General features: G+C 50.4%; 2 protein-coding genes across 2 annotated transcripts; one reads left to right on the top strand and one right to left on the bottom strand.

Annotated features, from left to right (window-relative positions):
* Nucleotides 1–664: 664 nt before the first annotated feature.
* On the top strand, nucleotides 665–8817 carry SNF8 (SNF8 subunit of ESCRT-II). Its single transcript, XM_047706652.1, has 8 exons — nucleotides 665–821; nucleotides 1183–1233; nucleotides 3931–4069; nucleotides 4958–5062; nucleotides 5544–5616; nucleotides 6534–6675; nucleotides 7520–7594; nucleotides 8592–8817. The coding sequence occupies exons 1-8, from the start codon at nucleotides 768–770 to the stop codon at nucleotides 8727–8729; spliced, it is 777 nt and encodes a 258-aa protein (XP_047562608.1). The 5' UTR covers nucleotides 665–767; the 3' UTR covers nucleotides 8730–8817.
* Nucleotides 8818–8864: 47 nt separating this feature from the next.
* UBE2Z (ubiquitin conjugating enzyme E2 Z) lies at nucleotides 8865–24935 on the bottom strand. The gene is made up of 7 exons (XM_047706651.1): nucleotides 24498–24935; nucleotides 22449–22521; nucleotides 20324–20511; nucleotides 17827–17938; nucleotides 15440–15552; nucleotides 14467–14557; nucleotides 8865–12203 (listed from the first exon to the last, which is right to left on the bottom strand). The coding sequence occupies exons 1-7, from the start codon at nucleotides 24818–24820 to the stop codon at nucleotides 12033–12035; spliced, it is 1071 nt and encodes a 356-aa protein (XP_047562607.1). The 5' UTR covers nucleotides 24821–24935; the 3' UTR covers nucleotides 8865–12032.
* Between the last annotated feature and the right edge of the window lie 547 nt (nucleotides 24936–25482).

Here is a 25482-nt window from a genome sequence, read left to right as displayed (position 1 = left end):
GCTCAACACTGTAGAAAGCGCCTATGGAGCTTTCTAAACACAGAGATGGCTGATTCCACTCCAAATCTGATGAGTAAAAATCATAACTGATGTTTACTTATATGTCAGGCATCGCCCTAAACGCTTTGTCATAATTTTCTCACTTCATCCTCACAACTTCATGAGTTGGTATTACTCTATACTGTGGACACTAGAACACAAGAGATTCAGGACTATGGCTGAAGTGACCGGACTGGACCCCCTGCAGTGGAAGTGAGTTATGGAGCCGGCTGTCTAATTCCAGAGTCCAAGTTCTTAACTGTAAGGTCTTAGAATCTCTGCGTGTGAATCCAACAGGTAGGCTCCATTAGCGCTGATGGGTTGTGCTTCATGCTCAATATGGAAGCTTCGGGGCCGACTCATCGCCTGGCCCATAGTAGGCGGCTGGGAGCCAGAGCCCGGGGGGCGGCGAGCGTCAGTCGTGCTACCACGCGGGGCTCCGAGGCGCCCACGTGGGTGGGGAGCGCGCCTCGGACAAAGACGCAGCGGCTCCGCGTCAGCACTCGCTAGTCCTCCTCGCCGCGGGGCTTCGCCGGGCTGGCTACTCCGGTCCTGGCCACCAGAGGAAGGCGGGGCCGCCCTGCCCCGCGGCAGGAAGTCGGCGCGTAGCTTCCGGCGCGCGGAAATGACGCGCGCCCCGCGCTTCCGCGTTGGGAGCCGGCGGCGGATCCCGGGACGCGGAGACCCGGGGTCCCGGCAGCGGGGCGGCCCCCGGGCCCAGGGTGGGGATGCATCGCCGCGGAGTGGGAGCGGGCGCCATCGCCAAGAAGAAGCTTGCCGAGGTGAGGAGAAGAAGGCCGACCTACAGCCATCCCCGACCCGAGAGAGACTGGAAGTCTCCGAGCAGAGCTCTGTACCCTCAAATCGCCCCCCATCAGAATCTGACACGGCTCTTCGGGTCCCGGGGAACTGACTTTCTTGTTTCCAGTTGATTGGAATGTCAGCATTCGCAGATCCACCAGCCCTTTCCCCCGCGTCCCCAAATATGACTACAGACTAGCCGTCTGTTTTACTTCCTCATCCCTCACCCTAAGAAAAACCATTTAAGAGAGACCCTCCTCTTCTCATACTTCATTGGAGGCAGTGGCAAGTGGGAGCCCCCAGCGCCCACTCTCAACTCACATTGGTTTCTTTATCTGACAGGCCAAGTATAAGGAGCGAGGCACTGTCTTGGCGGAGGACCAGCTGGCCCAGGTGAGTCGGTGGGAGGGCTCCAGGCAGGAAGGGAGACCCGCCTAGGCTGGACAGGACACCTCTGATGTAAACTAGATTGTTTGGATTGAACTAAAAATAGGGTATTTGGCAAATCTCGGCTTCTGGGCTGCTCAGATCTTTTATGGGACTTGCTAATAAGAGTGATAGCTAACATCTTTTTTTTTTTTAAAGATTTTATTTATTTATTTATTTGACAGACAGAGATCACAAGTAGGTTGAGAAGCAGGCAGAGAGAGAGGAGGAAGCAGGCTCCCTGCTGAGCAGAGAGCCTGATGTGGGGCTTGATCCCAGGACCCTGAGATCATGACCTGAGCGGATGGCAGAGGCTCCAACCCACTGAGCCACCCAGGCACCCCGATAGCTAACATCTTTGAGTCGTTGCATGCTTATATCTTCCCAGGCACATGTCCGTTTTTTTTGTTGTTGTTGTTGTTTTTACATGCACTATCTTGTTCATCCTGACGATCCTACCAGGAGGGAACTCTATTCTTCCCAGTTTAGAATTGAGGACATTCAGGTGATTTATCCAAGATTACATGGGTAGTAGGTGGTAGAGCTGTTTGAATTAGGTCTTTGGGGACTTTCCCCTCAAGTGCCTAAGAATAACATGAAAATACAGCTTAAACCTGTGTGGTCCATCACCACCACCGTCACATCTAGGTGCGTACCAAAAGTGTGTATCAGTGATGGGGTGCGGTGCCTGTGATTCCCTTTTCATGCCCTGAGTTCACACAATTACTGGGACTGGTAAAGAAGAGGAGGAAACAGTTAAGCAAGGAAATGGATCCTTGTACTGAGGAAAGAGAGTAGACACGGGCTGTGCTCTTCAAAATCTCCACCTCAGGGGTGCCTGGGTCGCTCAGTTGGTTAAGTGTCTGAGTCTTGGTTTCTGCTCAGGTCATGATCTCATGGTGGTGGGATCGAGCCTGGTGTTGGGCTTCTCGCTTGGGGGTGTGTGTGCTTGAGGTTCTCTTTCCTCCTCTCTGTGCCCTTCTCACTTGTTCTTTCTCTCTCCCCCTAAAATAAATACATACTTATTTATTTAAAAAAAAAAAAAAGAAAACCTCCCACTCATAGGGGAGATGACATACAGGAATCAACTGGAAATGGTGATTATGTTTTAGTTTATAAAATGTAGCAAACGAGGAGATGTTGGGCCAGGAGTGATTACTCTTGGTGGGTGGAACATAGACTTTGTTAATTAGGGAAAGAGAAGGAACACTACAAATAAGTAAGAAAATCCCCAAACCATTTGTATTTAGCTTTGGAATATAATCTGGTAGACCCACCCCTCCCTTTGGGATTCTTTATTTAGAGTTGATTCCCAAGAAGGTCCATGACTGAAAGAGTCAACAATGACTGCATACCAGGCTTCCTTTCTCTCCTGTGTAAACTTTCTGTCAGTGGCTGAAGATTTCTTTCTTTCTGAATGCTGAATTCTCTCAATTTTTTTTTTAAAAAGATTTTATTTATTTATTTGTCAGAGAGAGAGGGAGAGAGAGCAAGCACAGGCAGACAGAATGGCAGGCAGAGGCAGAGGGAGAAGCAGGCTCCCTGATGAGCAAGGAGCCCGATGTGGGACTCGGTCCCAGGACGCTGGGATCAGGACCTGAGCCGAAGACAGACGCTTAACAACTGACCCACCCAGATGCCTCCACATTCTCTCATTTTTAAGACAAAATGGATTCTGGGGTGCACCTTCAATCTAGTAACGTTTCTCTGGGAAAACAAAAAAGTATCACATTAGTTAAAATTGTTAGATGCATCCCGACTTTAGAACAGGAACATGTGGGGGGGAAAATGTGTGTTTTATTTTTCATTTTTTTATCTTTAAAATGTTTTATTTTATTTATACTTTAAAGATTATTTATTAATTTTAGAGATAGAGCGTGCAGGTGGGAAGAGGCAGAGGGAGAGAGTCTTAACTGGACTCCAAGGTGAGTGCAGAGACAGGTGGGGCTCAGTCTCACGACCCCGAGGGGATGACCTGAGCCGAAACCAAGAGTAGGCCATTTAACCTACTGAGCCACCCAGGCACCCCCAAAGATTTTTAAGCAATCTCTATAGCCAACTTGGGGCTCAAACTCAAAACCCTGAGATCAAGAGTTGCGTGCTCTACCACCAACTGAACCAGCCAGATGCCCCCAAAAATGTATGTTACAGAATTGAGGAAACATTATGGCATTGCAGTCCAGCTGACAACAGAACCACGAAGGAAAGTTAGGGATAAACAGAGGGAACAATAGGGGCGCCTGGGTGGCTCAGTCGGTTGGGTGTCTGACTCTTGGTTTTGGCTTTGCTCGTGATTGCACTGAGCCCCCAGTGCGGCTGCACGCTCAGTGGAGAGTTTGCTTGACGATCTCTCCCTCTGCCCTTCCTCCTGCTCGCGAGTGTGCATGTGCATGTTCTCACTCTCTCAAGTTAAGATACATCAATCTTTTAAAGATTTTATTATTTGAGAGAGAGCAAGAGAGCACACAAGCTGAGGGAGCCGCGGCAGAGGGAGAAGCAGGCTCCCCGCAGAGCAAGAAAGGGAACAAGAAATAGCGTCATGGCAGGCCTGGAGGAGGTAGGTTATTTCAGCCTTTGCCCTGCCACCGGGCCGGGAACTTACTTTTGGCATCGGGTTATCACTTGACTGGGCTGCCCCTGATCTCCCCCTGGTCCACCTTACAGATGTCGAAGCAGTTGGACATGTTCAAGAGCAACCTGGAGGAATTCGCCAGCAAGCACAAGCAGGAGATCCGGAAGAATCCCGAGTTCCGGGTGCAGTTCCAGGACATGTGCGCCACCATCGGGGTGGACCCACTGGCCTGTAAGGAGCTGTGTGCGGGGCTGCGGTATTTTCCTGGGGCTCCAGAGGGCCAGCAGCTCTGCTGGCTGTCAGCACTGTGGCTAGGCCATCTTCCAAAAGGCCCTTTGAGAAGGGCCTGCAGGGAGAGCCAGAGGCTGTTGTCTCCAGGGAGTGCCCAGCAGGATGGCTGAGTGCGCAGCGTGAGGGGGAAGCCGGAGATGTTGCCTTCGGGCTCCTAGCCAGGGTACGGGCCTTCCCGTGAGTTGTGACCTACAGTGGACTTTTTTCCCTTTATTAAAAAGATAATTGAGTTTTAATGAAAGTCACATGTCATCCTAGAGTCAGTCAATAGAGGAGAAAAAAGAAAAAGAAAGTGCGAGTCTCCAGACCCTGTTCCGTAGTTGCAGAGATAAACATTAATGGTCTGAGGTAGCTTTCTGGGCGCCTTCATCCTGTTTATAAACTTTTTCTTCTAACGTCCCGGATTATGCTGTCATTACTACTCTGTAACCTGCATTTTTTCCCCAGTGAACTGTTGTCTCCGGTGGATTTTGGAAGGCCAGGTCTGCGGATGGTTTCTCTCAGCCTTGTCTAGACCCTCTGTCCCATTGTATTTCACTGTATAATTTGGGAACGGAAGACTCATTTTTATAGTGTCCTGAGCCAGAATTAGCCAAACAGAAATGCCTTTTAGATTGCCCACCCTTGCCAACTGTCCGAGCTGGTTTTTAGGAGGACTTTCCAAGAGTTCGACTGTCTTGAGGATCCTGAGTAGTAAATGGAGCCCCAGGACTTAGGCTAGGCAGGAAACGCTTCCCACGGGGTAGATGTTTTCATCTAGCTTGGAAAGAAAAGAAAGGATAGAAACCAACCCAGAACCTGGCTTTTGTTTTTCTTTCTTTCTTTCAGCTGGAAAAGGATTTTGGTCTGAGATGCTAGGCGTGGGGGATTTCTATTACGAGCTGGGGGTCCAGATTATAGAGGTGTGTCTGGCCTTGAAGCACCGGAATGGAGGTGAGGCTGGCTGAGTCCTGAGCACGGGGCTTTGGACTTCTCGGAGGGAGAAGACCTTGAAAGGTGATCTTTTCCATCCTGCAGACTGCAGGCCAGTAAGATCTCGAGAAGCTCTTAGGTCTTCAGAAGCATCTTAGCGGCTTCATGTGGTTGAGAAATGGAACTACCTGAATGATGGTCTCTGTTCCCTAGAGAGCTTCGCCCAACAGGTTCTTAGCCCCTGGTGATTACAGAAAACAATAGGGAGGTAGGAAATAGGCCTTTCCCTCGATACACAACATGCCCAGGTTATGATTTTAAAATTAGTAACTGTGTCCTGGTGCTCCAGGGTGGGGTGATGCCCACTTTCTCGGCTCCCCAAAATGTGACCTAAAAATGGTCATCCAGTAGGGTCATCTTAATAATTTGTATTTTGGGTTTGGTTTGGTTTGGCTCAGCCACAAAGCTAATCCTCCCCCTGCTTTCCTCCCTGCTCGCACAGGCCTGATAACTCTCGAGGAGCTTCACCAGCAGGTGTTGAAAGGAAGGGGCAAGTTCGCGCAGGACGTCAGCCAGTAGGTCTTGCCTCCCAACCCCTTGGAGTATGGAAAGGTCTTTAAAAATCAGATGGAAATCTTTTCTCTTTACTGCTCACGTGTCTAGGCTACTTTCGGGATCATTTTGTTCCTCTTTATGATCAGAAAACCTGTGTTTTAGAAAACGGGAAATATAGACCTAAAGAACCAAAAACCACCCGTTACTTCTCAACTGAGATTACAACTATTGACATTTTCGTGTATTGTCTCCTAAGCATTTTTTTTCACATGTATGCATGTATTGTTACTATTTTTTTTTTTTTTAACATACTTAGGGCTAAATATTGAGCTATTTGTGGTGAAGGAGACTAGTGCACACACCGGGAAAGGCTGGGGAACGGAGTGGGGGTCAGAAGGCGGGGTACATATTGATCTGGTTCAGCAGCCTCCATGCGCAACTTCAGTTTAAGAAAAGGTTAAAAAAAAGGCTATCAGTTTGTGGGCTGCACATAGGGTCTACACATGGTCTTGTGGGTTTTCTTTTTCCCTAATTCGAGTTCAGTTGTTAATGGGAAACCAGATGATCTGGCAGGAGCGGGCCTGAATTTCCCAATGGCGATCATCAGCTGGGCCGCCGTCTGTAAAATGCACGGGTGGTTTCCGGTTTCCTTTTTACCACAGTCCGCGCTGCTCCCTGTCGTCTGTTGCATGGAGCTCCTTCATTGCCATTCCCCGGTGGGCTCCTGTGGGCAGGTTTTTGCTCCATCCCTGTACCATCTCCCAGGAGTGTCCCAGCGCCGTCTGGTGCCCCTTGGCCCTGCCTTCTTAATGAGGTCACCGACCGTCACGCAACCGTTTGAGTCTTGTCGGAGGGTCCCGGCTAGGCCGGAGCTGAAACTGCGTCGCGGCTGGGTCTGCTGTGCCAGGGGTCTTTAAGCGGCTTTTTCTCCCCTCAGAGACGACCTGATCAGGGCCATCAAGAAACTGAAGGCGCTGGGCACTGGCTTCGGCATCATCCCCGTGGGCGGCACCTACCTCATTCAGTCTGTCCCGGCTGAGCTCAACATGGACCACACCGTGGTGCTGCAGCTGGCCGAGGTACCTGCTGCCTTCTGGGGGCCGCAGGGGCGGGGGCGGGGCCTGGGCGGGGGTTACAGTCTGGGAGGGACTTAGGGAGTAGCACAGACTCAGGTCTTCCGCGGAGACTGTCCAGTGGACGCACGACTCAGACCGGTGCTTATTTAGAAGACATTTATTGAGCAGCTACAGCGCAAAGCACCGGGCCAGGCTGTGGGGGGCAGAACGACGGGCACCAGAGGTCCTGCTCTCAGGGAGCGTACAGTCTAGTGGAGCAGACAGACATACAGACAGCGGGCTGGATTTGCTTGGGTAGACCGATTCTCTGAGGTCTCCGGAGTACTACACTCCGAATGGGTTCTTCCAAACAAACGTTTCATCTCGTTTGCCAGTCCCCCGTCCCTCGGCATGCCTTCAGCGAACCCCCTCCTTCCCCATTCCTTACCCCGGATTGAGGGAAGACACGTTCAGTTTTCTTAATCCAATAATGGAAAACAAAACTAAATAAGGAGGGGCTTTTCTTAACTGGGGGTAAGGTGAGGCAGGGACTTGTTACCATTTCTTGCTTTCAGTGAATTATTCTCAATCTTGTCATACTCTGAAGTTCTCAGAGAAAGTCTAAATTAGTATTTTAGTACTAGGGACCCCACTTTTTAAGACCGAACCTGCCCCCCCCCCCGCAACCTGTCACCCTGAAAGTCGCTTCTCTCTCTTTGCTGGGGTTTCTAAACATTCTTTTCCCCTGCTCTTAGGCTTCAAGGGCAGGTCTTCCTCCTGTCTGGGTCGGTCTGTTGTTGCCGGGCAGACGCTGGGTTCTTAGGGAAAGTCCACTGTTAACTGACTCCCTCGTTCCTCCTTCCTCCAGAAAAACGGCTACGTGACTGTCAGTGATATCAAAGCCAGTCTTAAATGGGAGACCGAGCGAGCGCGGCAAGTGCTGGTATGTGAATTCTGGAATGGGCCAGAAGAGATGGGCCCCAGATGGGTGGATAGACAGCACACCGGCAGAAACTTTAGCCTTGCTCTGCTGGCCTCTCGCCTTGAAGGCTGCTGTCACCACAGAGAAGCAAGGCAACACCCCGCATTCCTCTGAATGTGCCCCTGAGGTCCGACTCAGAGGCAGGCTTCTAACTCCGCGTAGGCCAGTCACCAGTACCTCCTCTCTCCCCCAACCTGTCGCGCCTGGTCAGACAGTTCACATGGTTTGTACTGGAAGTAACACTGTCAATACAGAGTGAAGGGAATTGTTACCTACTTAATTACATACCCATAATGGCATACTGTTACACTGTGTATTATATAGTTAGTGTTCTCTATAGACAGATCCCGTGATGTTAGTGAGAGGCTGATGAGGAGTAGCAGGAGAATGTAACCCTGGCTTTTCATACCTTCTTCCTTATCCAGGCAATTAAACTGTAGACTGAATTTCTTCTGGAAAGCAGGGTAACATAAACATCTGTTTACTGCTGCTGGGGACAACCGGGCCCATCTTGAGCCTATTCCCGGCTGTAAGAATTACGAGTCCATTCTAAACTAAGAGAGTCCCTCCATTAACTTGTCCATGAAGGTTCACCCACAAGTTAACGCAAACGTAACTTACAACAGTGGTGTCCATTTTGCTTCAGGGAACTGGGATCAGGGATTTGCTTCAGGCCACAGGGTGGACGTCTCTGCAGCCCCCGAGTCCTTCTCCACCATCCCACACTACTTGTCTTTACCCTCCTTCCCAGCAGCATGGGTTAAGTGGTTTGGTGGCATCTCTTGCACCTCAGGCAAAGGTCAGGGCCAAACAGAACCTGGAATTCCAGTCTGGTTGTGTAAAGGTGTGAAGGCACTCGTGTAGATTTAGTCTGAAAACCCCACTGATGCCAAAACAGGTCTGGGGGTCGTTTGTCCACCTGACAGGAACTCCGACTCTTCCTGCCTTTTCCCTCCAGGAACACCTGCTGAAGGAAGGGCTGGCCTGGCTGGACCTACAGGCCCCAGGGGAGGCCCGCTACTGGCTGCCGGCTCTCTTCACCGACCTCTACTCCCAGGAGATAACAGCTGAGGAGGCCAGAGAAGCCCTCCCCTGACTCTGGCAGTGTGGAAGGAGCCCCAGCAACAGGCAGGAAGAGGACGGCAGAGCTGCTGGTGTGAATAAAACCTGAATAACTTTTTTTTAAAAGAAAAGAGTTCCAAGTTTTTTCTTTCCTCAATACTCTTCACCCATTTATTTTTTTTTAAAGTGCCTTCACATTGCATCTTTATTAGAGAAAAACTCATTTATCCGGTAAGGCTAACCTGAGTAGCACAGAGAACAGCGAGCACGTAAAGAAATGGACCAGCATGGGTCACCTCCAAGTTCACGGTAGGGATGGGTCTAGAATGAAGGCAGTCTATCTCCTGGCTAGACAGTCTCTTGGCTATTTGTAGTCCTGGGACATAAATTACAGCCTGCTAATTCAAACCTTGTCTTTATAAAAATGTTTATCTCAAGCGAGCAGATCCTAATGGACCAGTAATAGCCACTTGTTCAGTCTCGTTTCCTCTGGAGCTTCCAGGTTCTGACAGACTTGGCTGAGTGTGAAGAAGCAGAGGTCAAAGTAAAATGGTGGTTAGAGTAAAGAAATAATGGAACCTAGGGGAATGGACCAACAGTGGACATAGTCTAGTCCTTTAGTTTCGTACCAGCTCTCCCTCCCGTGATCACTAGGTCCCTCTCGCCTTAGCGGTGGGAAGGGCATCATTTACTGAACACCTACCCTGTGCCGTCTTCTAAACACACTTAAATCCTCACGGCCACTTTCATCGGCTCAGTGAGTAGGTCTCCTTCTGAATTAACTCACTGGGAGTGGGCCACCAGCTTAAAAGGCAAAGTGAGGAGCCAGAGCCTAAGTGCACTGGCATGCGGGCCTTCGCCTTCCCACATCGCGGCTTTGCCCGGCATCGGCTGGCCATGTCCCATGGAATGTCTTCCTTGCCGCGGGGTCAGCCAAGAGGAAAAGCCTTTCCGCCAGAAAGCTAGAGCCTTTCTATAGCAAGTAGAGAAAGAAGGTGGCTGCATAATCAGTCTTCGTGCAGAACTCCTAAGAGCTGGTTTCATACCAGATACCCGAAAATCAAGTGAGGTCTGGATTATCCAGAACTTAAGATGCCCTTTCCTTACCCAGGGATACAGTCTAGATGTGCCTGTCCTTGGAGGACATACTCTCTTCCCAGTTTGTCAAGGAGCTCCTTCGAAGCAACTGAGGCCAAGATGGCATTCCTCTCCTTGATGGCCAGATGTGGTCTCAGAAAAGGCCCTGCTACTTCTGGTTGGCGGGAGACTCGTCCCCGGCCGCCCTGCTTCCACCCACGCCCTGTAACCGGAGTTTCCAGCCTCCAGACAATGCATCAAGCACTTTCTCCCTGGCAGTTTCAGACCTGGGTGAGAGGTGTGGTTGTTGGAGGATCCCAGTCTCCCTTGACACACACCCTCCCACACCCACAGGCGCTTCCTCCTTCTGCCAAAACAAACTTTATTGCACCAAAAAGAAAAAAAAAAAACTTCATTTATGTACAGTCCGATATAAAGACATCTCTTTTGACTCCTGTGCATATATTTCCTCAACTCAAGATTAGGGCATAAAAGTCAGGCTGGTATGCCAGACATGCTCTGCCCACGGCAGGGCCAAGGAGAGGATTGTCACTTGAAAGTGGGAACACTTAAATGGATGACAGACAACCACTGGACCAACACACCAAGGGCATTCTGCTAAGCCCTGTACTTGCTCTGGGAATGGAAGAGGGAAATTGGCCGCAGGGTCCCTCTTTAAGTCTCCTTGTTAAGAGACCCAGCCTTAGGTATCCGAGATAAACTTCCGTTCCCCAAGCCCACTTCCTGTCCAGTTTCTTTGCTTCCTGCCCTCCCAAGTTGGACATTCTCCTTCGTGCCCAACCTCTTCCGAACTCCCCGGAAGTCCCATGACCCGCAGGCAGAAGCCTTCACAGCAGCGGGCAGGGCAGGCCCAAGTCATCCTCTCCCGTACACGCGGCTGGATACTGACTGAGGCCCTGCGTCACACGGATCACCAACACCCCACTGGGAGCCCTAACAGTAAGAATCTGGAAAGTATGGGGAGAACACACCAAAAAGGGGAAGGCTGGAGTTTCTCAGTGCCCAGTACCACAGGGCGCCTAACACACATTCTTCTGAGCCAACCAGCTAAAGGATCACTGCAGCTAGATACAGACAGAGAAGCAACACAGCCAGGCAAATAGCCATCAGAGCCAGTGACAGAGCAGCTGGGAAGGACGGGAGGCGGAGAGGCAAGAGAAGCAGCGGGGCCCAGAGTCCCAGCCCCACCCCCTCTGCCATTGGCGACCCTTGCTCCCCACAAGTCCCTGGGCATTGAAGTGGGAGGGAGGTTGGGGGGGGGGTAACCAGAGGCCAGGGTGAAAATACACAAGGACAGCCAAACAGAACACAAGAGGACTAGCATCAGTCTCCCCACTGCACCCCACCCCCAGGGGAAATACTCTCATTGTGGCTAGCATTTAGGAACATCTGTAAAAGACTATTCTATGTAGTGGCTCTCGTACCCCACACACAGCAGCTGGCTGCGTTGGGAACTTTTCAAATCAGTGATTGCGGGAACAAAATCAGCTTCTCATGGTGCCTGTGTAGGCTCTACCAGGACCTCGGTTCCATCCCAGTCACATTTACCTTCTGTCTTAAATCTGGAAATGGGCGAGGGAATGGGGGGGGGGCAGAGGAGAAAGGTGCTCAGGTGCTAGGTAAAGCTCACTGATCAGCAGCCTAGACTCCACCACTGTTCCTTCTCTTTGGTCTGTCTAGAACAGTGACTATAAATTAGGAAAAAAACAAAATTATGCTGGCCCATGGGAAGTACTGGGAGAAGAGAGGCAGGGAGGAAAAGGGCATTGGGAAGCCCTGCTTCAAGACTGCAGACAGACAACCACCCAGACTGCTTAAGTGTCACAGACAGCCCCCCACCCAAAGCTCCCTTCCAGATATCCCCCTCAATCATGTGGGCACGCTCCCTCTTGGAATTAACAGTTTCTGTCTCCCGCCTCCCCCTGAGGAGCTGGCCCCGTGGAGAGGTGTGTCGGCTGCTTGTGTTTGCCAGAGGCCCTCACCCTGGGTGCTCCTGCGTCGGTACCTTGGCCCCTGCTATGGGATGAACACAGCCCCGGATGCTCGAGAGCCAGGGAGGTCAGGTCAGGAACAGCCTCCCCACTCCCACACCCTGGGATCCGAGCTGGCTTGGTTCTTGCCATCTTGCAGGATGACGTCACGTTTGGAGGGAGATACACAGTGCCTCTCCATCCCTGGGGTGGGGGGAAGGGACGTTGCTGGGACCCTTGAGTGGGGGGAGGGGAGAAGGGAGCAGGGTCTAAACCCTCAGGCTCCCGTGCAGGTCTGTCTCTGTCCCAGACGAACTGCTATCAGAGTCCATTTCGGCGTTCTCATTATGGAGCCTCTCCAGCACTTTCTGACGAATCAGTCCCAGGCGCATCAAGAGGGACTGGTAGTCAAAGTGGCCACGCTTCTCTCCAAAAGGGTCCTGTGGGGGAAAGGAGACAAGCAGGATGGAAGATTCGAGTCTGGAGGGCTCACCCTAGAAAGAGCAGCTTCGGGCGCATGTTGGCCGCATGGTCAACTTCCGAGTCACGGCGTAGAGGGTAGAGCGCTCAATCCCAACAGCAGACAGCACGCCCTCTGCTTAGAAATATTACGGCACACTAACCGCCACCCAGACAGGTCTGGCTTGGGACAACATTCAAATGTTTTTGTTCCCTGCAAGCAAGCCACTATGCAGAAGAGGGTCACAGTAAAGGGGAGACAGGCAAGAAACAGAAATTCAAGACCAGAACTGTGACCATTATGTGTGCCTGTGTTTGCAATTAACTTCATAAAAACCATACAAAGGGAAGTATCATCTTTCTTTCCCTATAATTCCAAAGGGGAAATCTGCTTTCCCAACATCACAGGCAAGTCTGGAGCTCAGGAGTTCGGACTTCCAGATAAGCACCCGTCCCCTCTTCCGGAGAGACCTGCCAACACCTCCCTGTCCACTTTGTATGCATCACTCCGGGGCTGCCCAGCCTTGATCTCAGTCCCTGTCATTCTATACCGAACATCTCCGAAAGTTTTCTAGAAAGGAGTTAAGTGTCCTTAAAATCTCAAAAATAACCAGGGTGGGAGTGGAGAGTCTAAACACAATGAACGTAAATGCTACACAGAGAATATGGCAGTGAAGCAGTGCACGGCCAGGGTTTAGAAAAGTGGAGACCTCTTGAGTCACAAAAAGGTACACGATTTTTCCCTCCCACATTCTGCTTCTCCCACATACACTCCTTCCACACTTCTGCCCACACATCACCCTCACGATCGGGGACCAGTGAACAGAAGTCACAGTCACTGGGACTGTAGCCCACACTTTCTGCTTCTCAGGGTTACGTTCCCCACAGGCTGAACTCCACACTTACTCTGGAGCCGTCATTTTTCAAATCTTCCTTTTTTCATTCTTGGCTCCATTTCCACCCACTTCCCTCCTCCCCAGACGCTGCTCTTCCCTTTCCTTCTCTCATCACGAGTTATTTTTCCTCCACAGAGTGAATACTGGAAATGCTTTTGAATACCAGCAGTGAGAATTCCTGATGGGGCCAAAGCATGGCATGCATCACCTACAATGGACTCTGAAAAAGGGGCCGGGAACAAGTTAATGCTGATCTGGCCTTGCCCTTTAAGGTTTTTTTGTCTTGTATTTTATTTATGTATTTTTTTTAAAGTAATCTCTACACCCAACATGGGACTCAAACTTCCAACCCTGGGATCAACAGTCACACACCTTCCCAACGGAGCCAGCCAGGTGCCCCTGCCCTTTGAGTTTTAACGGGGCAGATGGGTGGGAAAGCCTTGAAGGAAAAGACAGGGCAACTACCATTTCTGAGCAGCAGCTGAGGAAGGAAGACATTTACTCCTACTGCTGCTGGTGCGGCCTGGGTGGGGGAAGCAGCTCAGGAAGAGCTGGAGAGAACTTTAAGCGGCCTCAGTCATTCATCCAAGTCAGCACGAACCTAAGCAAGACCACAGGTAATGATCCAAAAGACAAAGAACAGGTCCTTCAGGACAGGGGGAGTCTCACCCTCTTACCAACCAGGTCTTTTATATTTGAGCGTGTTTACAATTTGGTTTCATAAGAATCTTTTTTTGTTTTAAGTAGGCTCCATGCCCAACATGGAGCTTGAACTCACGACCTTGAGATCAAGAGTCACACGTTCTACTGACTGAGCCAGCCAGATGCCCCAAGAATCTCCTCTTTAGAGTAAGCTTAAATCCTGCATTCCAACTGGAAGTGGAAGCACATTTCTCCAATGGACGCCAGAAGTAAACAAATGCTTACTGTCTTCGTAACAGGAGTCTTTCAACATGTAAGAGCACATACTCAACATTTCCCTAGCCTCCATCTCTGAGCAGCCCTCTGAGCCAGGGACTGGACTCAGTAGAGAACTCACCCTTATCATCACTAGGAGTCTGAGAGGACTGAATGTTCATGGTTTGAAAAGACTGTTAAGAAGGGGAGGCATTCCAAGCTAGAAAGCAGGGTGGTTCAGACTCTACCCATGAGCATCTAGTTTATGGCAAGACTGACAGGCAACTCCACAGGAATTAGGCAAGGCGGTCTCCTCCCTGGGCCACAGCAACTTAAATGACAAGTTCCTTTCGGCTCTGACTTCTCTGAGAGCTGCAGATGCTATCCTTGGGGAGGGATTTTATGGGGTCTGCTGTGCGGCCTCTGGAGTCAGTGGCAGGGGCTACGTTACCTGCATAGTCTGGCCTTGAAGGTGCAGGCGATCTTTGCAAGCCACCTCATAGAAGTCGTAATACTCCAGGAAGGACTTCTCCATCACCCCTCTGGAAAATAAGCAGAGAAGCCTGAGCTAGGAACGTGGTGGGGAAGGGATCATCCCTTCACCATCTAACCTTACAGCCAATTAGAGTTCCCAAGCCCAGATTTGGCATCTCACAAAGACCTTCCTTTAAAAAATAAAAAAGATTTCAGAGAGAGAAAGAGAGAGAACATGAGGGCCAGAGGGTGACAGGATCTCAAGCAGACTCTGTACTGAGTGCAGAGCCCGACACAAGGCTCGATCTTACGACCTGAGCTGAAACCAAGAGTCAGACGTTCTACTGACTGGCCCCCTCAGGCGCCCCCTCACAAAGATCTTTCAATGGAAAAAGAAAGCTGACAACCCAAGACTGACTGCTCTTATACCTCGGGGATTATTAAAGGAGGGTGACTGTTAATATTGATCATTTGAATCCCAACTTCAACTCGTGCCTCAATCTCGTGTTTTCAACAGGCCATCCCTTAGCCCAACCCTTACTCAAAATTCTTCCAGAAGTTTGTTTCAGTAACTCTGACCTTGTTCATCCAGTTTGAACATTTATGATTAAACTCCAACACTGAGAAGTGGATTCATTATGAAGGGCTCTACGCCTCATTTGGTTATAGAACAAGTAAGGCTCTTCACTAGGTCCAGGCCCTCAGCAAACTGGAGGCTATGGGCTATGTCATTCCCATTGGTCTTGGCACTCTCCTAGAACAGATCAGCTCGCTGAACTTTCTCTTGAGCGACCCTTAGCCAGTACTCTTTGAAAATGGGAACCAAAGCTTTATGTTTTTCTGTATCTCCCCTGGTGCCCAATAGTGGATTTTGCCCCAAAGGTTCTCAGAGCTAAGCCTCCCAACAGCAATACCAAAGTGCCAAGTGGGCGCTCTTGGCACACACCTACCGTAAGGGCTCAGGGCAGGGACACTTTCCTTCCATCATGTCACAGACTGCCACTCTGATGGTCTCATGCCGGATACATTCATTGTAATTTTTGCTGTCTCCTGGATGTCTCTCCTGTAATGTAACAGACACCAGAGTGCCCAAGTACAAAATTTAGGCAAAGAGAAAAGTCAACAGGAGGAGACGTCGGGATTAACATGGGGCGCGTGACCCAAGTAAACAAACCTAGAAGATACCTTTCCGACTATAGCAGATCCATGAAGAGCAACTGAGTTTCTCTTTCTGAGATCACTCACCTCCCCCCATGCGTGCCAACACCCATCCTCTGTTACAGGTCACCCGGCCTGTACGCAGCAAACTAGACCCATCAGATTCCTAAGGCTGAAAGGAGAGGCCTCTGAGGTAAAGACTGAATGGGAAAGAACCAAATGTTAAGAATGGTGATGGGACCAAAGGGCAAACGTGACATTAAGAGTTTCAGTAAAAAACCCTATAAATATCTGGATGCTTCCCGGCTAACTCCTTTTTATGTCTGCAGGGTTCTACCATCACTGAAATCAACTACTACAAACCTACTGGAAGTAGAACCTGAAGTTTCCAAAAAAAACTCCAATACTGACTGAGAAAGCCGATATGAATATGTGGGCAGAGATGGAAGGGAGCACAGTCTCCCGTCCTTTTAACTCCTCCTCTACTCCGCAATGGTCCCCCTACCACCAACCTGGCAACCAGAACCTTGGCCTCTGATTAAAACACATCATGAGCAGGAAAGACTTATATACCCTCACTCTCCTCCCATGGTGTCCAAAATGCACCACAGCGGGCTCACAGGGGTGCCATGGGATACGTTCAACTTTTTAAGGAAAACCATAGTATTCACCACCTGTCAGTCAGCATGCCAACTACTAGCTTGAGCTCAGTGGGTCAGGTCGGACATGAAACTGCATTATTTTCCTTTCGATGACATGTGATGTTTGTGAAGCTGGACTGTCAATCACTACTTTGGTAAACAGCAAGCAGCATATGAAAACAGTGGGGAAGAGAAATGAGGGTGGTGATTCGACCAGATTCCACGATCTTCGAAGTTGTGTGGCACCCAACAAGTGTACCCTTCCTGACATTAAGCCATTTCAGTTATTTAAGAAAGAAGTGAGTTGTCCAGATGTTAACCGCTAAGAAACGAACAGCTGGCCACTTCCTTCTGCCTGGGGGGCTGTGAAAAAGGCACCCAGGGACCCGCAGCTGTGGACCAGTAACGTTTGGGAGAATAAAAGTCACAGCTCCTGAATTTCCAAACAAAGGAGAGACCTTCAAATCAGCTCCTTGGTTGGCCAATGAGGGCCTTTTCCATTTCTACCTAATCTTAAAATCAAATACCCTATTTGTTTGGAAAGGAGATTTTGGGAATAACTTCTGTTCCCTCTTAAAGGGTATTTCCTATTGTTCAGGTCTATAAATGAACCGTCAATGTTAGCATTACCTCAAATATTTAAAAAAAATTAGTTAAATTGTTTTAGTCATCTAAATAGAATTATTATCTTTGGGGATTATGATTGGAACTCTTTCCCTGTACTTCTGAGTAATCCTGGAAGGCATTCTGGAACAATGGAAAAACTCTTGGCTCCAGGGCAAATACTGGATTCTACCATTATCTGTGTATCTTTGTGAAAGTTATTAACCTGTCCGTGTCACCAATATCTCATCTGAAAATAGGGATAACATTTACCCCGAGTGAGTATTCTCTGCAACCAAAGTGGGGCTCAAACTCACGACCCCAAGGTCAAGAGCCGCGGGCTCTTCTGACTGAACTGGCCAGGCGCCCCCACCTCAAGTTCGTGTGAAAGTTCAATGAGATAATATATATACAAAAACTTGGCAGTGGCTGGCACATAGCATACCCCTGGAAAACTCAACTTTCCTCTCCCTTCTCTCTGGAGGCGCTGACTGCAATGTTCTTGCCCCACTAGCTAATAAATGACTAGCTCCTCTGGCTCTTCAGGTGACAGGATTCTGTAACTCCGGAAAAACACCCGGCTGAACAGAAGTCACTCTAGGAAGTACCTTAAGGGGACTTTGGGAGAATGGACACACAGAGAAGAACCCACCGGTTGCAACAGCCCTCAAAAGCAGGCTTAGAATTAATTTCCAGAGGACTCCACTGATTCCCACCTTGTAGATTAATCCAAGTCAAATGGAAATAACCGAACAGTATTGTAAGTTACAGGGAAAAAAAAGACATTTTTAAGGAGCACACATACCAGCTCCTTTTGTCTCCTATGGTGACATTAAACAAACAAACAAACAAACAGGGCCCTTAAGCACACCTCTCAGAGCTCTTCAAACTCAGTATTCCATTTCCCAGCTGCCCCTCTCCCCCCACCGCCTTACCTGCTCAAAGCCAGGCTCATTGTGATAGGGGTTCTCAGTCATTAGGGACTGGATAGAGATGAGCACGGAGGAGATGCTCTGGGCTGGGCTCCAGGCGGGGCCAGTCCACGTACTGCAAAACACAGCAGATGGAGGGAAGAGGGTGAGGCCGAGAGCGATGGTGAAGGCCGCCACAGAAACACTAGTGCACCAGCACCCTGGGGCCTGGCAGCACCCACGTCAGTGAGTTAAACCAAATGTTTCTCTTTCACTATTAATGCTCTGGAATTCCCCAGCCTGTCTCACCCTCATTCACCAGAAATCAGTCAACTGCCTAATCCTCTTATCAAGTGGGACAAAGAAAAGAGGGTAAAGCAAGCCCTGTAACTTTGAAGTGATTTTCATCCAACTAGGAAATAAACAGTAGCCAGGTTAGGTGCCAATCATCAAAATGGAAGAGAAAAGGTATGAAAACAGCACCAAACGCAGCCTAAGAGTTAATCTCTGTAAATCCTAAATCCGGAAGGTGGTGAAGGAGTTAGTGAGGAGACAGAAGCTGAGCACAGAGGGGCAGGGGGCCTGAATACAGCCATCTGGTTCAAGGCCATGTAGCAGGGCTGATGATCAGGGATCCTGCCCTGTATCCAGCCCCCAGTGTCCGACTCTCTGAAGACCACAGGACTCTGCCAAAGGACAGGAAGGGGAGTAGGGTCAGACCCAAGGAAGGTCTGAAATAATATATGGAAGCCATCCTGAATAAAAGAGAAGCACCAGAATTGCTCCTCTCTTCCATCGACCTGACCAGATCCTGGGAGGAGGAGCGCGACCTGGACAATAAATGACATTTCTTTTTAGCTCAATTCATTGAAGAGGTGGCACCTGATCTGGAGGCTGAACACAACCTAAGCCAGGACTGGCTTGCTCAAGTTCACTGGCCAATTCCCTCTCCCTGCTACGCTCGAGGAAAGCCCAGTTAAGCAAGCTCATCATCATCATCGTTGTCGTCAAGGCTCGCTCTTCCGAGCCTCTCAGCCTGCTCCCCTCAGCTCTACTCCTCCAGGAAAACCAGACCCTGCGCTAAGACTTCCGCTAAGACTTCACCTATTTGAGAGGCAAGCCAACAGGGTAAATTTTCATTACGTTTCTTTCGTCAGTAAGGCAGTCCCAATCTTTTTTTCTACGTAGGGAGGAAAGGACTGAGGCTGACAGAGGGAACAGTCGACTAAGAACACATGGGAATTTTCTACCCTGTGATTCCTCATGGTCAAGATTCAAGTTCAGGGTAGCTTCTCCTTTTCCACCCAACACGCTTCGGCCACTTGTACCCCACCATCTTACTTCCCCTGGTTCCACTGTGAGCTGAGGTTTGTTCAGAATCATTTCCTACTGGCCTAATGGGGAACCTAGAACAAAAACCCTGTCTCGAACAGATGTCATACAGAAACAACCACCAAGTATCCTCACCACCGTGGGCTATGTATACCCCTGTCCTACCCGCAGAGACAGATACCCTAACAACATAAAGGACCTCTTGAAGGACAACCTCCTGTGAAGGACTTCCTCACTGCCACCATCACAGAACATACCCCTGGATCAGAGAGATTTAAAAAATCAATAAAAGAAGCTGCGCCTCAGGTTGGGTCAGCTGCCTTCCGCCTCCCCCACCCCGACCCCACGACCCCACACTTGGGAAACACACTAGACAAGAAAGAAAACCGCACCCCCAGTTCGGGCGACTTTCCCAACTTCACCCTGCACTTGTTCTCTGCCCCAGGGGAAACTCAGATCACACGAACAAGACAGATCCAGAACACATCAGCAGACGGTTCCATTCTGAATGTGTGACCCCTCCCCAGGCAATTAAAAGGGAACCAATGAGAACCGCATGAAGCAAAAATCTCACCAGCGCCCAGAAAACAAAATGTACTTGAAACTCGTTTCTCATCTGATGTGATTTCCAACCTTAGACATTTTTCATTCAGTTGTTAGAATATCATATCATCCTCATCACCACTACCGCCTCCAAAGCCACTCATTGAGAGACTCAGAAACCAGACACCCACAATCGTACATGGCACAGATCTGCAGCCTTTCTCAACCCGTTTGGGAGAGAATCAAGCCCTGATGCCCTAAGGAAGTGGTTCTCAAGCTGGAGCGTGCGCCCAAATCACCCGGAGGGCTTGGAGGACACAGACTGCGAGGCCCGACCCCTGGAGTTTCTGACACAGGAGGCCCGGGGTGGAAACCCTGAGTCCGCAGGGCTGCAAGCGCCCGGGTGCTGGTGCAGCTCGGGGAGAAGCACTTCGCGAAGGCAGCCAACGTAGGTCATAAATGAACTTCTCTCTTTGGCGCCTAGAATGATACTCGTCGCGTACCATCCTGAGGAGAATTGAGGCGACAGTCCCTCCAATCATTTTCTGTGTTCTGTGGTTCAGATGAGGAACCCCAGTTGATAAAGGCTGGCCTAGAGCAATTATTTGCTAACAACGAACTTGGCCACTTAGAAGTCTCCTCTTACCCTAGAATACTCAAGCAGACTTTCCCATTGCGGTAGAAGTTGGGGTTAAACCTCACTGTGTTATTGCCCGTTGTCATCAGTTTGACCCGAGGCGGGTGGATGGGATAGTCGGGCGGACACCGAAACACGAACAGGAAGAAACCCCCTTCATAAGGGGTGTCAAATGGGCCTGTGATCAATGCATGAATCTGCAAAATAAAACCCCATCTCAAAATTGTGAGGTGATGTCCCATCCCAACCCCGGCTGGCTTCCACGTGCTCCCCACACCAGAAGCAGGCCCTTCGGCTGGCGTCCGTATTCCACGCCCACCATGCAGGAGGAGCAGCAGGGACTCACTCGCACTGATACGCAGGTTTGGAACTTTAAGAAACCCCGTTCCGGTGGAGTGGCATCTGACCCGGGGGCTACATTCTACAGTTAGAGCCCAAGGTGAAAAGTGAATCCGATCCAAGATCACCCTTGAGTGTCCCTTAAAACTTCCCGGCAGCAGGGTTTTTGTTTAGACTACCCTCATCAGTGCTCTATGTGACAAGTCTAGACGGCACACCACTGCGCACATTAAAATATGCACCTGTAAAATATTATCCTAGCACGTTTAATTTTCAGAAATGAGTATCTATTTTTACCGAGCACATCACCTTGGATGTGCCTGGGTTAAACACGTGTGTGATGCGACCCCACCCTCCACTTATGGGGCTGAAAGGGGAGGTAAGTTGAATGGAAAAGAGCCCAGGGATTGGTGGCCACAGCACCGGGGCCAGTAAGGGCGCAGAGTTGAGGGTTGTGATGGAGGCCTAGGAGGTCTGCTGCCTCCACAGAGGATCAAACCTACTGTGGAGATTGCAGCTCAGGCTGTATCCAACTTGTGCTAAAGATGGAAAGAAAAATGGGGAAAACTCAGGGTCCATTTGGAGCCCTTCAACCATCCGCAGAAATTTCCCCAATACTATGGTTAATTTAAGAAGAAAATAGATTGGTGGAATTTAGAACAGAATGCTAAACTCTTTTCCTCCAGCCATGATTACTGAACAAGCTTTCCCTTCCTGAAAGGAGGAAAACCTGAACAAACTCTGTTATATTTCTTCTTCTACAAAGGCTGCTAGGCACTTAAGGTCTGCTCAGAATTTAAACAGCAAGACGAAAAAGGACCTGCAATGCAATGCCTCAGGCCCTACTTTGCCCTGGTGGCACCCCGGATTATCTTCTAGCCCTCAGTCATTTGAAATAGCAAGCTCAAATGGCATCAATAGGACATCAATTCTGGGACCCCAGGGAACTAGCATTATTAACACTGATACTTGACTGAGGACAAGATGTCCCAGGAAAAATATTTCCAACCACATAAAAAGAAAAAAAATCAATTTACAGGGAAACCTATTTGAAACAAAATAGAAATACCAACAACACAATGTCTGAACTTTTACTGTAAGAATCTGAAACTATGGAGAGGTTTCATTTAAACAATACTAGATTTAGGAAATCTGATTTCTTCCCAACGTCAGTTTAAGGGAAGGTACAGCGTTTAAATGAGGGTAGAGCGCTCAATGACAGAGAGGCCTGAGTATCTAAGTCAGGGGAATTTCAGTCTCTCTGTGTTTGTGTGGTGAGGACAAGACAGGAATGGTCTCTGGGGTGGAAAGGATATTCAAAAGCAACCAGTGAGGATAGGAGCCTGGACAACAAGCCCATTTGAGTATAAACTCTGTTCATTCAGGTCTGCCCCATCCCCAATCTTCTCTGCATGTGATTTATAGCATCATACTTAAAGAGTCGAGAGTGACAGGATGGGGGGAGAATTGGGATAAAACGAATGACTATGCCATCTATCAGCCCAACTGGTGCATTTCTGAGAGTGAAAGAGTGCCCTAATAATAGTTAAGCTGGGACAAGTGGCATAAACAGGGATTTTCCAAGTCAACCAGAACTACTGACACCTGAGTAAAAGACACCTGTTCAAGGCTCTGCTCCACCTCACTGTGTGACCTTGGGAAAGCCACTTATTCTCTTGGGATCTTGATTTATTCATTTATGTAGTCAGAGATGTGAGCTGGATAATCTTTTAGGCTCTTCCAACTTTCTGGGCCCAACTTCCCAACAGCCCCCAACCCCCTCCAAGTTACATACCTTAGTCATGTCAACAGTATCAGGTACGACGAACATTCCTGGAGGAGGCTCCTTATAAATGGACATGATATCCCTGTATAACACCAAGAGGAGGTGGGGAAGGGAGTGAGGGAGAGGAGGAAAAAGGGGAATCCCTTGAGCAGGACAGCTGGTGGCACCTCAATGAGGCCAGGGTTTGAGAAAGTGGTGCTTGGTACCACAAATGTGCGCACTGTCTTGTTGGCTGAGAAATCTCAGCTGAGTACTTGTCAGGCAAGCAGAGAGCAAATTATTATCAAAAGGGCATTGTTTCCTCAGGGGGAGAGGGGAAAAAAACCAGAGATCCCAATGGCATCAGATGTCACCCTGGAAAAGCCACATCCCATTTACTCTCTCTTCCTCCCACAGGCAATTCATTCACTCCCCACCTCCGAGACTCCCAGGTACTATGACTGAATGCTAAACGAAGACTGTTCAGTAACTGGGAAAACATAATCAACTCCACCAAAAAAGCGAATCCCGTAGACAGTGGACCGTTGTTGGCACGGGGATTCTATGAAACAAGTGAGCTAGCAAGGAGCAATCATGGTCTTCCTGCCCAGGGTACCAACAGGGTAGAGATCTCTTCAGACTGCAGAGGGTACCCTCTGAAATCGCTGGGTCTCACATCTGAAAGATGACATGCACTGGCTACTAGAGAGAGGATCTGTAGGTTGTCGTGCACAATCTAGAATGCATCCATTGTGAGCGCTGGTCTAAGGGACATTCTAGGTGGGAAGAGGCTTGGTAGGGTACATAGGGATGTAAAGTGCAAACAAGTGAGAGAGCAGAGGAAAGAAGTACTGGCAGAACTCAAAGGTAAAAGTCAGGACTCGCAGACTGAAGGGGATGGAGCATAGGAGTAGAAGGGAGTGCTGAGATTCTGAAGTTAGAGGTGGCGACCCTGTTGGACCCTAATAGAACTGGTGTCTGCGTCAGCCACTGGGCCAGGTACTTTACACACAATGTGCTGTTTAATGGTTATTACAACCTTGAAAGATAGGTAAAGACATCTGAAGGGACTTGGAGCATGGTGGGGGGGGCAGTGAGATTACCTAGATGAGTATGGCTGCACTGGAGGGGCACAGGGAGAGATAGATACCCGTCATCAGGAAACAGGTTTCAGAATTAATAGCGGTCAAAAAGCATTACTTTTTCCCTATGCAATAGGTACTACGCTAACTAAGCATTTTTGCAGAAACATTATCTACTAAATGATAGGATCTAAAATCAGTCACCCAAGAAATAAGCACGGAAAGGACTTGGGCCTTTGTTCCTCTATCTGAATTAGGTATATTTGCTTCAGAAAAGTAAACCAGACGACGGAAAAGAAAAAATACAAGAAAGTCTTGGGTGGGATAATACAAGCCAGAGTGAGACTGGGGGAGAAAGCCTGCATTCCCGGAACAGGTGTGAGAGTGGCAAGCTTTGGGGTTCTGGAGAAGTGGTTCAAGGGGAGACTGCGGGTATGTGAGAGAAACGATCTAGACTTGGGGAGACGGTTTGAGCAGATGGGGAATAAAAAGAAAGGTTGGTCTTGACTGTGAAGCCACGAAAACCAAGGTCTACGTGTGTTACAAACGGGGCTCGGGAGGCTACGACGCGGGGCTGGGGGGGGCAATGGGTGGGGCCTCCGGGCAGCATCTAGCAGGGCTGGGGTGGGGAAGGGGGGAAAGAGGCGGCGCGGAAGGCGGGAGGGGGTGTTGCTGAAGCGCGAAAGGGTCGGGTTTCGGGCGGGAGGTATGGGGGAGGGTGTCCGGCACCGAGACGGAGGGCTCTAGGGAGGTAGCCGAGGGGCGGGGTCGGACCTGGGCACGCGAGGAGGGCTTTGGTGCGTGTGGAGCTGCGGGCGGGGGGAGAGGGGACTTGGATCGCGACGCTTCGGGCTGGCAAGACGTGGGCCTTGGAGCTGGGCCGCCGCGAGGGAAGCGCGGAGGCAGCGGGCGGCGGGGGGGGGGGTAGTGGGAAAGGGGGGGCGGGGAAGGTCGAGCCCCGGAGCTCGGGGCTGGGGGAGGAAAAACCCCGGCTCACCGCTTGATCCGAAGTAGACACTGCGGCGCGGTTCGTTCGCCGTCCCAGTCGGAGCTGAGTGTGGGGTCCCAGTGGCTAAGCAGTGCGGCCCCGTGGGCAGCGGCCGAGGGCGGGAGCCCGGGCAGCGGAGCCAGGCCGCTCCCCGGCCCCCCGGCCCCGCCCGCAGCCGCCGCCGCCGCCCACACATCCGGCAGGAAAGGCGGCCCGAACCCGCTGCCGCTAACGCCAACAACACCGGCGACGCCGCTCGCCCCGGGGCCCGCCGCCCCGGCGCCCGCCGTCGCCGTCGCCGTCGCCGCCTCCTCAGTTGGACTCTCCGCCATCGCTGCTTCGCTTCCGGGACTGCTCGGCAGCACGTCCGCCGACCAGAGCGGCCGCTGCTCCCTCCCGCTCCCGCACCACCGAGAGCCGGGCCAGAGTGTCCCCACCCTCCGCTTCCACAGCCCGGGCGGCGCTGGCTCCGCCCACCCCCGCCCGACCAGCGAGAGGCGTTCTGCAAGAGAGTCCACCCACGGTCCTCCAGGGCGAAAGGGGGTGGGAACTGGAGCCGGGGCCCTGGGCCCGCGTTGGCCCTTGCTTTGCCGGAGGAGGCTCTGAAGCGTGCGGGGTCGCCGAGGTGCGGCTGAGAGCCCAGTGACGTGCAATATTTAATTTTCAAGTGTGGCAGGGAGAGGAAGGAAGGATTGTATCCCCACCCTTAACGAAAGAGACCCTCCTCGGTCATGTCCATGGGCCAGGAGTGGGGATCGAGCTTCCTTGGGGAAGGTTCTGAATAGATGAGTCGGCTTGCTCAGGGCTCTTTCCTGTCTGAAAACCTCTCTAATTTATCCTTGCTTCCCGCACCGTCACCCACGGAGGGCAGGCTGCCATTGCCCCCTTCCTGCAACAGGATCAAGAGGAAGGAATCAGAACCGGCGAGCGAAAAACTACCTCGTTTTAGAGTTTATTCAGTATACGTTTATGAAGGGGCTAGTAAATGCCAAGC

This window comes from Lutra lutra, chromosome 16 (assembly GCF_902655055.1).
Source record: "Lutra lutra chromosome 16, mLutLut1.2, whole genome shotgun sequence".
NCBI classification, from domain to species: Eukaryota; Metazoa; Chordata; class Mammalia; order Carnivora; family Mustelidae; genus Lutra; species Lutra lutra.
Note: the sequence above shows the minus strand (reverse complement) of the source record. Positions and strands in the feature narration are given on the sequence as shown.